Source organism: Marmota monax, unplaced genomic scaffold, assembly GCF_021218885.2.
Source record: "Marmota monax isolate L192 unplaced genomic scaffold, Marmota_monax_Labrador192_F-V1.1 WCK01_AAM20220418_F8-fsc00114, whole genome shotgun sequence".
Lineage (NCBI taxonomy): Eukaryota > Metazoa > Chordata > Mammalia > Rodentia > Sciuridae > Marmota > Marmota monax.
Window position 1 is genome coordinate 2745552 of NW_026694943.1, and position 15539 is coordinate 2761090.

Consider the following 15539-nt stretch of genomic DNA (forward strand, 5'->3'; position numbering starts at 1 on the left):
GATTGTTTCTACGTTTTGATTATTCTGAATAATGCTGCTGTGGACATTCATGTACAAGTTTTTATCTAATTGTATATTTTCATTTCTCTTGGTTGCATACCTAGTAATGAAATTGCTAAGTCATATGTTAACTGTGTTTTAACATTTTGAGGGACTACTCATCTGTTTCCCAAAGTGGCTATACCATTTTTGCAATCCCACCAGCAATGTATGAGAGTTCCAAATTTTTTCTTCCTTGTCCACATTGTTATTTTCTATATTGTTTCTTTTGTCCATCCTACTGACTATGATACAGTATCTTGTGATTTTGATTTGTATTTCCCTAATGATTGGTGTTGACCATCTTTTCATTTGATTATTGACTGTTTGTCTCATCTTAGGAGAAAAGTCTATTCAAATCTCTTACCCATTTTTTTCATTTTTAAAAATTTTAACTTGTTATATATAACAGCAGAATATATTACAATTCATAATTCACCTATAGAGCATAATTTTTCATATCTCTCTACACAAAATAGAGTCACACCATTTGTGTCTTCATACATGTACTTAGGGTAATGATGTCCATCTCATTCCATCGTCTTTCCTAACCCCCATGTCTCCTCCCTTTTCCCCCTTTGCCCTATCTAGAGTTCATCTAATCCTCCATTGCCCGCCACCCCACCACCACATTATGAATCAGCATCCTTAAATCAGAGAAAGCATTCGGCATTTGGTTTTTTGGGGATTGGCTGACTTCACTTAGTATTTTATTCTCCAGTCTATCCATTTACCTGCAAATGCCATGATTTTATTCTCTTTTAATGCTGAATAATATTCCTGTGTGTGTGTGTGTGTGTGTGTGTATCACATTTTCTTTATCCATTTATCTACTGAAGGGCATCTAGGTTGGTTCCACAGTTTAGCTATTATGAATTGTGCTGCTATAAACATTGGTGTGGCTGTGTCCCTGTAGTGTGCTGTTCTCTTACCCATTTTTTAAATTTGTTGTCTTTGGTTTTTAAAAGATACAAGTAAGATTTTTTAAAATATTGGTAGAATATATGTAACATGAAATTGATCTTTACCATTTTTTAAGTGTTAAGGTGGTATTAAGTACATTGATGTTGTTGTGCAACTGATATCCAGAATATTTGTTATCTTGCAAAATGAAAACTCTGTGCCCACTCAAAAACGATTCCTCATTTTACCATTCTCCCTATTTTCTTCGTCCCCCAGACTCTGGCAACCACCATTCTATTTTTTGTCTTAATGAATTTGATTACTCTTGGTACTCACATAATTGCTTATATAAGTGAAATCATACAGTACCCGTCTTTTTAAAATATTTTTTTATTTGTCAATGTATCTTTATTTTATTTATTGGTATGCAGTGCTGAGAATCGAACCCAGTGCCTCACACTTGCTAGGCAAGTGCTCTGCCACTGAGCCCCAGCCCCAGCCCCTCATCTTTTTATGACTGGCTTATTTCACTTGTATAATATCTTTAAGGTCCGTCCATGTCATAGCTGGGTCATAATATCTTCCTAAAAAGGATACATTTGTAATCATGCACAGTTTGAATAACCTGTGACTTTTAATAAGCAAAACGTATTTATGTGTGTATACAGTCACATACTGCATCTGAATTTATGTCTGTATATGTTCATATGCAAATAGTAAGCAAACAGTGTCCTTTGGTGTTTGCTAAACCAGAATGGTAGTAGGATATGATAGTATTAATTGTATTGTATAGACAAGCAGTAGTGATCTTTCTTTTTCTTTTTTTTAAACTAGTGCTGGGGATCAAGCTGAGGGCCTGTACATGCTAGGCATATGCTCTGCTAGGAGCTTCACCTCTGGCTATATACTGTTGTGATTTTGTATTATTTATTCCATAAGTCTTAGAGTTATTAAAAGCAGAAAGTGAGGAATCAAAGAGAAATGAATCTGCATATAATGAACCTTAAAGTCACAGGCTTGGAAGTAACTGTAGTCCCTGTGATACTTTCCAAAGTCCTAGTTAAAAAAAAAAAAGTGATGTGCATGATAGGCAGGATACTGAAAGCAACATGTTAAGATGTTAAAACAGCATCCTGGTAGCAGTAAGTTCACTGAGCATCAAATTTGGGGCCCTAAATACCATTGCTCAGTAAAAGACTAGAGCTGCTTGGAGAAGTGACTGACACCAGTGAGTGAGGATGTACTCAAATGGTAATACATTGATGTTAAAAGGCATAGAAGCAGGAGAGCCTCCAAGAGACCAAATTTAAAACCATTTGAGAATCAAAAAGAATATTGAAGATAACAGGCATAATAACAGTGAAAAATGCAAGACAAAGAAAAAACCAAAAGCTGTTTTTACAGATAAATGCCAGTTAATATATGTGGAAGGAATAAGGGAATTTTACAAATGATTATTTTGTAATCATCAGTGTAATAATTGAATTAGGCAGAGATCATCAAAGAATCTGAAATCATTAAGAGGAAGACTGTTGGGAACAAAAATATTCAAGTATTATCAAATTACTACTCCACATATTTATTAATTACAAAGAGAAAAATATTCTGTGAAAATAATGTGATCCGTAAGTCACATTTACTCAGTGGTTGAGCCTTACATGTCTAGTAGTGAGATGGCCCAACATCATGCTCTTTCTCGTGTGTTACAGTGGGAGGCTCACACGAGAGCTATGTAATGGTGATGTTAGAAGTCTTTGATCTGAATCTAACACTCAGGAAATAGACCCATCTCCAATGTGGGGTGTTATATGAAGGGACAACTGAACAGGACTCCTTTAAGGAGTGAATGTTTTGAAGAATTAGTGAAGTGGTGGCAGGTGGTGGAGAGTTGAGGGGAGAGTGTTCTGCATTGACCAATTCAGTGTATGAACCTTCAATAGATTGGGGAAAGATGTCTAAAGAACATGTGAGAGATGATTAAGAAAATTTTTGTGGTGAGTATGTTGGATAATACTGTTTCGCTTTTGGTACTGGGGATTGAAACCAGGGGCACTTTACCAGTGATTTACATCCCCGGCACTTTTTATTATTATTTTTCGAGATAGGGTCTCTCTAAGTTGCTGAGGCTAGCCTCAAACTCATGATCCTCCTGCCTTAGCATCCCAAGTCTCTGGGATTATAGGCAAGAGCATGATCAAGGCCTTGGCATTTTAAATTTGAATGGAACTTGTAATAGTAATTTAGCACACTCCCTGTTAAAAAGAAACAAGGGTGGGGCTGTGGCTCATTGGTAGAGCACTTGCCTGGCATGTGTGAGGCACTGGTTTGATTCTTAGCACTGCATATAAATAAATAAAATAAAGATAGGTCAACAACTAAAATATATATACATATACACATATATATGTAATTTATATATAATATATATGTATATAATATATATGTAAATTATATATATAAACAAAATCCTGCACAAGCATAGTACTGAAAAAAAGAAGAGGAAAAAATTCCAGAGTTTCTTTTGAAGTTTTAGTGGGTCAGTACTGCCTATAGAATCTTGTACCTTAAGTCTCTTCTGTTTCTTTGATTTCTAGATTCAAGAAAGCTAGTTTATAGGAGTTATTTTGGTTTTTGATTTATTGTATTTTCTTATACAGTACTTACTATCTTATTAAATAGAAATTGTTTAAGCTTTCAGGGGCACTGAAATAACATTACTTCCATCCTAAATACTTTAGTATAAATATCAAGGATTTTAATAACACACTCCACAATGCTATTTTACCTAGTAATGTTTCTTATTATTATACCCAGTCCAGGTTTATACGTTGCCATGTGTTTAAAAATTTTTGGGTTGGGGGGGGCGGGTTAGGGTTGTGGCTCAGAGGTAGAGCACTCGCCTAGCATGTGTGAGGCCCTGGGTTCAATCCTAAGAATCACATAAAAATAAAATAAATATATTAAATTTTTTTTTTTTTACAATTAATTTGCTCAAATCAGCATCTAAACAGAATCTATACATTGCATATTTTTGGTCTTGTTTTGGTCTTTTTAGTCTCTTCTAATATTTAAAAAAAAATTTTTTTGTAGTTGTAGATGGACCCCATACCTTTATCTTGTTTATTTTTAAGTGGTGCTAAGGATTGAACCTAGTGCCTCACACGCACCAGTCAAGCAGTCCGCCCCTGAGCCATAGCGACAGCCTCTAGTCTTTTTAAATTTTAATAGACCCCTTTTTATTTTAAATACCATTTATTTATTAACAAAGCTAGTTTTTCTATCCTATAGAATTTCCCATACTATGAACCCTGTTGTTTCCTTGTGGTGTTTATGGTGTTTAGTTACTTTAAAAAACATTTTTTTTTTTTAAATTCACTTCTTAAATGGTCTTTTCTGTTGCATCCCATCAAGAGGTCCATAATATCTGATCATCCATTGTTTTTTTTTTGTAATGGAAATTGAACCCAGGGGCACTTATATCCCACCCCTTTTTAATTTAATTTAGAGACAGGATCTTGCTAGGTTGTTTAGGACCTTGCTAAGTTGCTGAGGCTGGCTTTGAACTTGTGATCCTCCTGCCTCAGCCTGCCGAGCACTGGGATTACAGGTGTGTGCCACTGTGCCCGGCTCCGATCATCTACTTTTAATGATTGGAATAAGTAGTCTTTAAATTTTTTTGTATTGTTGTTTGAAGTGTACAAATCTTAAGCACATCTTGATGAATGCTGACATGTGTATACCACCCAGTTCAAGATATAGGACAGTAGTGCCTCAGAAAGTTCCCTGTGTCCCTTTCTAGTCAGCACTCAACCCCAAAGTAACCAGTATTCTGGCTTTTATCATCTAAAATAGTTGTGTAGAATGGTGAATTCTATTCTATCCTTTATTTCGACATTGCCTATTTTTTGATAATTTTTTTTTTAAGAATTTGACTATATTTTAGACTTAGAAATATGGGACTAGCATGTTACTGAACATCTTTCATCTGTTTCAAATGTTACTTTACTTCATTTGCTTTATCATTTGTTTTTTTTCTATGTGCCCTCCATATTTATATATGTATGTATACATATGTATATACATGTGTGTATACACATTTCCCCTTTTTCTGAATTCTCTGAGAGTAAATAATAAGCATAATGCTACTTACCTTTAAAAATAAGGATGTTCTTTATATATTCACAGTACATTTATCAAAATCTGGATTTTAACATTGATGTGATACTGTTAGCCAATTTACAGACTTTATTTAGATTTTATCTATTATTCAGATAATATACCTTAAAGGAAAAGAAAATTGCAGATTATGAGTTTAATTCGATTGTTTGGTCTTTTTAATTTTCTTTAAAACAACACTGAGGAACAGTTCATCCATCTTGTTTTTATGGCTTTGAAAATTTTTATGAATACATGCCAGTTATTTTACTATTGTATCCCTCAACTTGGGTTTCTGTGTTTTCTCATAATTCAATATGGATGAGTTATGCATTTTCTCTTGGCATATCCTGGTAGTGATATATCTTAGCAGAGCCATGAGATGTCAATATGTCCTTTTTCTGGTGATGTTAACTCTGATTTAGTGTCAACCAGGTTCCTCCACTGAAAGTTTTTTTTCAGGCTGGACGGGATCTAACTCAGTGACAGAGAACTTGCCTAGCATGTACAAGGCTGTGGTTTAGATCCCCAGTCTTGTAAAAATGGGGGGAAAAAGGGGGGGGGGAGAAAATAAAAACAAACTTTTTTTTCTGAACCCAATTGTCAAGCTACTTTTTTTTCCTTTTATAATTTATAGGTGAACACTTTGAGACTGTCTTATGCTAATTCACTAGTTTTAGCATCCATTTACAATTTTTTGCTTAGATCAGTTACTACTGAGATGGTTGCCCAAAGACTTGTTTTCTAAGTTCATCATTTATTCTGTATTTGTTACTTGGAAATAGTTTCTCCTGGTCCTTATTTATACACACACACACATACATACAAGTATGCATTTATGTATTACTAAGGACTATGAATATATATGTGGATGTATATTTTTATCAAACAAGTTTGGTAGTCAAGATATTTGTTCCAACTGGATTTAATCATTTTAAACTGTGAAGACACCAGGCATTTAAGGTTGGATTTTGAAATATCATTATTTTCAATTTTATTCTGGAAAAGTTCTAAAATGTAAGTGTATAAAGACAGTAGGGTAGGGAAGTCTTTATTTCTTGGTTTGGTCCAAGGAATAACCAATATCATTTGGTTTAGTGTGTGTGTGTGTGTGTGTGTGTAGTGTGTGTGTGTGTGTGTGTGTAAAACATAAATATATCTTCCAACCCTTCTATTTTACTTCTAGGAATTTAACATATAGATAGATATACTTTGTAAGAGTTTTATAAAAATTATTATATTGTTTTCTTATACCTAGAAAAATTTATCTCATCTGAAAATAGATTGGAACTAACATATATTTTTCTTCGTGAGTGTTGTTATAATACTTAAACAGCTGTTTAAGTATTGATGTGAATGGCCTTTCAAAATGTACAGAATGAGGGGCTGAGGCTGTAGCTCAGTGGCAGAGCACTTGCCTAGCATGTGTAAGGCACTGGGTTTGATCCTTAGCACGACACACAAGAAAATGAAACACTTAAAATAAAGGCACGCTGTTTCATCTACAACTACCAAAAATTTTTTTTAAAAAAGGTAATGAATGAAAATGAATATGTATTTGTCTGTATATTCATAGAGTGACTAGTTTTCAAAGGAATCACAAGAAACTGATAACATTGGCTGCCTTTAGGGAGTAAAATGTTACTTGGGAATGGGATGGGGATTTTTTTTTCCCTTGTAATTCCTTTTTTTATCTTTTGACTTTGTATTTTAATTAAATTATTAAATTTTAAAAATTCATACAATGAGTATCTAAAATTACTGAAATGTAATAATTCTAATCCGAGTTTTCTTATATAGAAATTTCTTATGTAGAAATAAGTATATATAAGTATGTTTTCATTATGTTAATTTAAGATAATGGTAGAAAGACTGATTTTAAAAAATGGCAACTTTATATACCATGGTATATAAGAGTCTTGAAAACATTATTTGGTTTGTTTTTTCTTGGCAGCATGCATATGCACTAGAACTTCTATTTGATCAATTACATGAAGGAGCTAAAGCTCTTGATGTAGGATCTGGAAGTGGAATCCTTACTGCATGTTTTGCACGTATGGTAAGAACTTTATTTTTCATTCTGATCCTAACAGAAGTATATTATCTGATTATATTTTTTTCACCAGTGGATTGATTTCTTTGCCTTTTGTTCCATTAACATAGCATCTGGAATATGTATCTCTTAGGATTTTTGTTTTTGTTGTTGTTCTTATAAGTAACAGAACATTTAACCAAACTGGCAGAACTGAAAGGAAATTTACTTTGGTTATATAATGGAAAAGTTGAGGGGTATATCTGGCTTCTTGTGTGGGTAGATTTAAAAGAAGACCAGATGTAACTGACAATGTGTTTCTCTCTGGTTCTTGCTTTGCCTTTGTTTCCTCCATATGTTAGCTTCATTATCAGATAGTACCCCTAGTGACCCCAAAACGGCAGCTGGGAGCTCCCAAACTACATTTTTCCAAGTGCACATCTGGCAGAAAGGAGTAAAGTCAATTCAGTTTTCAGATACTCCTACAGGTTTATTAGAAATGAAGGTAGAGCTTCTTTTACAATAGGAAAAAAGTGCCTTGTTTATGGTACTTCAGCTTTAAGTGTTTTTTTGTTTTGTTTTGTTTTAATTAGTTATACATGACAGTAGAATGCATTTATGCACTTTGATATACATAGATGGGATATAATTTTTCATTTTTCTGAGTGAATCATATTGGTCATGATATGCAGAATCATATCATGACTATGATATGCAGAATCATATTGGTCATGCAGTCACATATTCACATAAAGTAATAATGTCTGTTTCATTCTGTCTTTCCTATCCCTATATCCCCTCCTCTTCTCTTCCATCACTTCCCTCTACCTAATTTAATGTTGTACTTCAGCTTTTATTACCATATTTTTTTCTGGTAAATGCCTGTACACAGTGTAAGTTGTGGTTCCTTTAAAGCACCATAAAGATTCATCAGTGCTTAGATAATCAAATCAGATTGGTTATATGAAATCTTGTGGCCAGTGACTAGGTAGAAGATTTGGGTCTTGTTGAAATGAGGATTTATGGATCTGTCTTGAACTAGATTCCTAGATTCCGTGTAACTTGCCATAAGTTTATAATCATCAGATCCACTAGAATTTGAGCTCCAGGGAGATGGGAATTTTGTCTGAATTTTTTTTTCATTGGTGTATCCTAAGCATCTAGAATAGTACTTGGCACATAATGAGATCTTGTATATTTTTCAGATGTTGTTTTGTGGAGTCGTGTTCTTGCTATGAGATATTAGAGATTTTTGTTCAAAAGGTTAGAAATAGCACTTAATTAGTGACGTGTTATCTATACTTGTCATGTTAATGGTTTTAAAGGAATATTCGTTTTTTTAAATATTTTTATTACTTGTTAATGGAGCTAAAAATTTACATGTGATGCTAAGAATTGAACCCAGTGCCTCACACATGCTAGGCAAGTGCTCTATCACTGAGCTACAAACCCAGCCCCAGAAATATTAATTTTTTTAAATATTTATTTTTTAGTTGTAGTTGGACACAATACCTGTATTTCAAGTATTTATTTTTATGAAGTGCTAAGAATCCAACCCAGGGTCTTACACATTCAAGGTGAACGCTGTACCACTGAGCCATAACCCAGTCCCAGGAATATTCATTTTAAAAGTTTAAATTTGAATACCTTCTTTTAAAATGATATCAATGTTTTTTACACATGCTAAATAGTATTTTAAGTGCTTTTCCTGTATTATTTTTCTAATCCTCATATCCTTTATAGGATAGATACCCCTTTCTTTCTCATAGTCAAGGAACCTGATTCATAGAATGAGAGGTTTATTTGCTAAAGTTATGTAGTTTTAAGTGGTGAAATGTAGACAGGAACCCAGGTTCCTATCTGACTTCACAGGCTTTATTCAGTTAAATGTTTTTACAGGTAACATTGATACTCAAGTCCTTTTCATATTTTTATGTGTTTTATACTTTCCACTAAGAGCAGTAGAATCAGGTGCAGGAATCCCTTCTCACAAAATTTCTATATAAATTTTAATATTTAAAGTTATACTTTTAGGTTAATTTAAGTAAAAATTATTATAGTACCATTAAATATTGGTAGTTAAATCTTACTTCAAAATTCTGGATTTAAAAATTAGAAATCCAGCCAGGCACAGTGGCACACGCCTGTAATCCCAGCAGCTTGGGAGGCTGAGGCAGGAAGATTACTTTCAAAGCCAGCCTCAGCAACTTATCGAGGCCCTAAGCAACTTAGTGAGACCCTGACTCTAATAAAACATAAAAAAGGTGTGGGGATGTGGCTCAGTGGTTAAGAGCCCCTGGTTTAATCCCTGGTACCAAAAAGAAGAAAAAAAGAAAAATTTAAATTTTCCAGTATTATCAGCTTTTGTAATTTATTCCAGCTTCTTTATTGATTAAATATAATTTCTCAGTGAGGCTTATAGTTGAGAAAGTTGATGTGACGAATAATTTATAATAAACTGAATGGTGAATAATCTAATTGGAGGATTAGTTCATTTTTTATTTCTCATTGCAGGTTATGACTTTAAGGAAACATTTCAGTGATACTTTAGAAATACAAATGTTACCCAATGAGCTATTGAATTATTTTCTCTTTTCTAGGTTGGATGTAATGGAAAAGTCATAGGAATTGATCACATTAAAGAGCTAGTAGATGAATCAATAAATAATGTCAGAAAAGATGATCCAACACTTTTGACTTCAGGGAGAGTACAACTGGTTGGTGGGTATCAGAAAAGTTTTTAATTTCTTTTCCAGAGGATTTTTTTAAAAATACTTTTTTTAGTTGTACATGGACACAATGTATTTATTTATTTTAGGTGGTGCTGAATATCAAATCCAGTGACTCACACGTGCTAGGCAACTGCTCTACCACCAAGCCACAACCCCAACCCAATATATTCACTTTTCTTAAACTAAGAAAACAATTACTTTTTGGAGATTTTTATTTATAAGTCTTTTTCCTTTTAAAATTTTTTTTTAAACCAGGGATTGAACCCAGAGGCACTTAGCTCCTGAACCATGTCCCCAGCCCTTGTTTGGGAGAGAGGGGCGGGAAACCGGGGATTGAACTCAGGGGCACTTGACCACTAAGCTACATCCACAGCCCTATTTTGTATTTTATTTAGAGACAAGGTCTTGCTAAGTTGCTTAGGACCTCCCTAAGTTGCTGAGACTGGCTTTGAAATTGAGGTCCTCCTGCCTCAGCCTACCTAGCCGCTGGGATTACAGGTGTGTGCTGCCGCACCCAGCCTGATTTACAAGTTTTCTAAAGACTAGCCCTTTGTTGGTTTATGCATATCATAATTCCCCCCCCCCATCATGATGTGCCTTTTCATCTTATTGGTCCCCTTTTAATAAATAAAAATTCTTAATTTTTATTTATTAAAAGAGGACCAAGAAGATGAAGGTAGTAAGATTCACCAGTTTTTCCGGTGCTTTCTGTCCTTAAGGCTATCTGAAATCATGAAGATAAATCCTTCTATTATTATTTATTATTTTAGCTCTTCCTGTTTGGGTCTTTGATCTTCCTGACATTGATTTTTGTGTATTTGTGAGGGTAGGGATCCAATTGTATTATTTTTTCATATCAACTATTGCAGTTTCATTTATTCAAAAATTTATGATTCCCCCATTTAAACCTCCTATACTGTAATTCTTTATGCCAGGTTTGATGTAAACAGATTTTTGATGCACAACTTGTTTCTCTTTCAGTGGGAGATGGAAGAATGGGATATGCTGCAGAAGCCCCTTACGATGCAATTCATGTTGGAGCTGCAGCCCCAGTTGTGCCACAGGCAGTGAGTTGGGATTTTTGTTTTTTCCTATTTGTATGTTTTATTCAACTAGAACTCTAAAAGTTTTATATAGAAATGGCTTCTAGATGATGCTCAAAATATGCCGAAACTTTCATTTTGTGCATTTTGTTTACAATTAGCTGAAATTCTTTTTATTTTCCTCTTCATGTGTAAATAGTGGTATACATGACATGAAAATTACTAAACTATAGCATATGGATATCTTATTTGAAGCAGTGTTTAATCAAGGAAAAAACTAGGACAAAAGTAGACTGGGAGAATCCCTCAGGATTCATGACATGATAATCAGTTTGGTGTTTTCTTAAATACCAGACTAGCAAGATTATGTTTGGCACAGAGGAGATACCAGAAGATACTCGTCATACATTATATCCTCAAAAAACATTCTAGAAATATATTTAATAGAGAAGTGAATCCTATGATAGCATAGCATATATATATGTATGTACATAATATGTATATACAGACACATATACATGATAGAAAAGAAGAATCTTGGGTTAGATTTACTGAAATACCAGGTTTCTATTACACATAAGTTTTATGTAATTCTTGGTTGGATAACCAGGGTCGAAAAGTTTTATCCACTCTCAATCTAGAAAGGGTTGTTTTGTTTTTTCATGTGTATTTATTTTATTGAATCTAGGAGAACTTTACCACTGAGCCACATCCAGCCCTTTTTTTCTTTCTTTTTCTTGGTGTGGTGCTGGGGATTGAACCCAGGGTCTTATACATGTTTAGCAAGCGCTCTACGAACAGCTATATTCCCAACCCCTTTTTTCTTTTAATACAGGGTTTCAATAAAGCTGGCTTCAAACTTACCATCCATGTGCTTCAGCCTCCTGAGTCAGTGAGATTTACAGGCATATGCCACTGCACTTGTCTCATGTTTAGATTAGTTAGAAGATGAAAATTGGGGCCAGGGATGTAGCTTAGTATAGTAGAGTCCTTGCATAGCCTGTGCTCTGGTTCCATACCCCACCCCACCCCCCCAAAAAAAATGGTGAACACTGGGGGATTTATTCTGGTCATTGATTTACTGCTTACTGACTGAATGACTTTAGGAAAATCACTTAATCTTTCTGGGTATTATCTGTTTAAAAAAATTACTAAACCAGTGATTTTAACACATTTTAATTGAACTATTAATATATATAGAAATTATACGTTATAAATGAACAGTGCAAGAATTTTAACATGAACACATGAAAAGTTTTTAACTATTCTTTTAATATATTGGCAGCCTCCAGTGAAGAGTTAAAATCTCAAATAGAATTATGTGTAAATGAACAGGATGGGTATAATACTCATCTTTCACATTAAGACCCTGAAATGATCTTGAAGGACAGTTCTAGATTTAGCTCAATGTGAATTTAATTGTTGTAGCACTTGCAGTAGTATAGGAATCTGTAGACATCTGATTAAACTTAAGAGATGTGCTAAAGGGGCTTTCCAGTTTTAAGTGAGCAGAGTAAAATGTTTATGCTTCCCCTGAAATACCACCTAAAAAAACTAGGAAAACAAACAGAAGCACAAATTCCATACTCTTTTGAACAGAAGATCATACCTGCAATGTGGACTCCTTACTGTCTGTGATAGATGGAGTTATAGCTGACTCAGAAAGGTAGAGAAAGCAGAAACCAAGCAGATTACAGAGAAGACTATCAATGCAGAAGCAGTTTGCTCTGCACAGTACTAAAAAGGTTTAGGAATTGGAGCCATTGGGACGTTGGATATCAGAGGAAGCGTAAGTCTGAAACGAAGGTTTGCAGGGCTGGGGTTGTGGCTCAGCGGTATAGTACTCGCCTGTTGCGTATGAGGCCCTGGGTTCGATCCTTAGCACCACATAAAAATAAATAAAATGAAGGTATTGTGTCCAACTACAACTAAAAAATAAATATTAAAAAAAAGAAGGTTTGCTGCTGAAAACTCTTGAGAAACAGCTCCCAGCCCTAAGTAAGAAATTTCACCAAAACAGAAAAAACATAATTCTATAATCTGAAAAGATCTACTGAATGCCTCGCTAATGAATTTTTAAAATAAGAAAGAAGAACTACAATATCATCACAGATTTCAGAATTTTCAGGATAAAAAGAAGATTCTAAAAGTTTCCAGAAAAACAAAACCAGATACCTATTAAGGATTGGCAAGAAGAAAGACTTCAGACTGCAAAATAACAGTGTTAGAATCAACATGTCAGAGAAGCAAACCATCATATTTGGAGCTAAAAGTGATTTCCAACCGTGACTTCTCTTTGAACCCATTATCACCAAATGAATAGAATAAAAAATGGCTTTAGACTTGGAAAGCTCAATCTGTCTCACATTTTATGCACTATTTCACAAAATGCTTCTGGAGGAAGTGCTTTAATAATTTCATCAAAAGATGGGAAATGATAGAAGAGAGAGACAGTAGGGAAAACCAAAGAGAGAAAGCCATAGGATCTGGGAAGTAGAGTATCTTGGTCAGAGGTAATAGGAGTTCCCAGGATTATTGTACAGGCAAGTCCCAATAGATCTAGACCTTTCTACAGACAAGACCAAAAAAGGCACCTCTTAGAAGTGAAATTTTCATCAAGAAGCTGTTGAAGAATAGAAAGATTTAGAGACAGTTACAAATTAAGTAAATGAAAAAGAAAAGACTTCAATTTTAGTTAGAGGGAAAATAAAACTATTATATAAGAAAGGAAGCAATCACTGGGTACCTCATGGCTCAGGAAGAAACTGTATGTACACATAACTCAAAATGGCTTTAAAGAAAATTATGATTGGTTAAATTGGAGGAAGGAAGTAGACTGTATATTAAATCTCAATCCTTATCTAGCATGTATTTTGAAATATAAAGGTAAATACCAGAAGACCAGACTAAAAGGATTTAAAATGACTGGATTTAGGGAATAAGACTGGGTCTGGCGAGAAGCCATCTGCTGTTTTTACTGTAAGTTTTAAAATTTAGTATTTCTTTGATAAACTTAAAATGAAAAAATTAAAATAGACTTTTGTCAACCAAAGTTTAATTGAGGGCACCCTTCCCTGGGGTAATTCTATCTAAAGTCAGTCTTCTTTATTGTTTTTGAATAATGGTGGTATGTAAGGCTATAGTCAAATGGCAACATATGATTTAAATATTTTCCGCCTAGAGGGGCTTTTCAGTTCTTCCTTGATAGAGATGTCCTCATTCTAATGCATTCTAGCTCTACCTTCCCTCATAATGGTGCCAGTAATCCTAAATTCAGTCGTGTCACTGCAGTTTCCTTATCTTTGCTGCAATGATGCCCTAGATTCTACAATAATAGGACAGGATTTCTTGCTGATTTTTCTACACTTAACACCCCTTTCCAACTCACAAAGATCTGAAACAGGCATACAGTCAGAATTTTCGGCTTTGTCCTTGGCCTTCTCAAGAGGCTAGCTCTATTAGGTGGTTCAGTTCAGACATGTTGAGCACTGCAGTTGTACCAGGTGCTGTTAGGTGCTGGGCCAGAGGCACAGTCCCTATCCTCAAGGAACTTGTAGTTTAGTAGGGGAGGCTGAGAGGTAAATGAGTGAGTTGAGTCGTGGTAAAACACTCCAAGTATGTATAATTATCCCCTCTGTATCTGCCAGTTCTGCATTCTCAGATTCAGCCAACCATGGAGAAAAGAGAAAATATTTGGGGAAAATAATGTAAACTGCTAAAAATCAAAACTTGAGTTTGCTGTATCCCAAGTACTATTCTGAATCCAAGCAAATGAAGTGGTATGTGGGCCTTGGGTTAGGTATTATAAGTAATTTAGAGATGATTTAATGTATATGGGAGAAGCTGAGCATGGTGGCACACACCTGCAGTCGCAGCTACTTGAGAGGCTAAGTCAGGCCAGCGTGGGCAACAAAACCATGTCTCAAAGAAAATATTTTAAAAGTGAGATAAAATATAAGAGAGGTTGTGCATCGGTTATATGCAAATACTGTGCCATTTTATATAAGGGGCTTGAGTAATGTGGTTTGAGATGTTCTGAAACTAATCCCGAAGAATGCATGCTAAACAAAGCCCACTTCTGCTTTCTGCACACTGAACATTGCTTATAGTGATGTCAAATTATTGTTAACATAAACTCAAGTGCTTATGTTTTTTTTTTTTTTTCTTTTAGCTAATAGACCAGTTAAAGCCTGGTGGAAGATTGATATTGCCAGTTGGTCCTGCAGGTGGAAATCAAATGTTGGAGCAGTACGACAAGCTACAAGATGGCAGTGTCAAAATGAAACCTCTTATGGGAGTGATATATGTGCCTTTAACAGATAAAGAGAAGCAGTGGTCCAGGTGGAAGTGATTTTCTCTTCTGCTCTTACTTCTTCCACACATGCAAGGTGAAAGGGTGTGGATTTTAAGACATTAGAGTACAGAAGCAGTTTTTGTGATTGCCACCTTCATGCTACTCCATTAAAACATCAAAAAATCATTACATTAAACATGTGAAAAAGTTTGCATGGTCTGCCCTTCTTTTGGTTTACCTCATATCTTTGGGAAGCGATGGGTAAGACTTGATTGGCACATGGTGTTTCTTCTTTCTTTTTATTTTTTTAAGAGATGTTCAACCCCAGCTCAGTACTTTCT

The 15539-nt window shown here is 34.7% G+C and overlaps 1 protein-coding gene across 3 annotated transcripts in view; it reads left to right on the top strand.

Annotated features, from left to right (window-relative positions):
- Nucleotides 1–15539, top strand: part of Pcmt1 (protein-L-isoaspartate (D-aspartate) O-methyltransferase) — a 43734-nt gene that overhangs the window by 21037 nt on the left and 7158 nt on the right. For 2 of the 3 annotated variants that reach the window (XR_006847983.1, XM_046427425.1), the window contains exons 4-7: nucleotides 7052–7156; nucleotides 9730–9850; nucleotides 10843–10928; nucleotides 15076–15245. Coding sequence is in view for 2 of the 3 variants with exons in the window: in XM_046427425.1 (XP_046283381.1) it covers nucleotides 7052–7156; nucleotides 9730–9850; nucleotides 10843–10928; nucleotides 15076–15245 (482 nt within the window). In the remaining variant the exon portion in view is untranslated. Of the gene's footprint in view, nucleotides 1–7051; nucleotides 7157–9729; nucleotides 9851–10842; nucleotides 10929–15075; nucleotides 15293–15539 lie in introns of all 3 variants that reach the window. The other variant, XM_046427426.1, reaches the window with a different exon arrangement.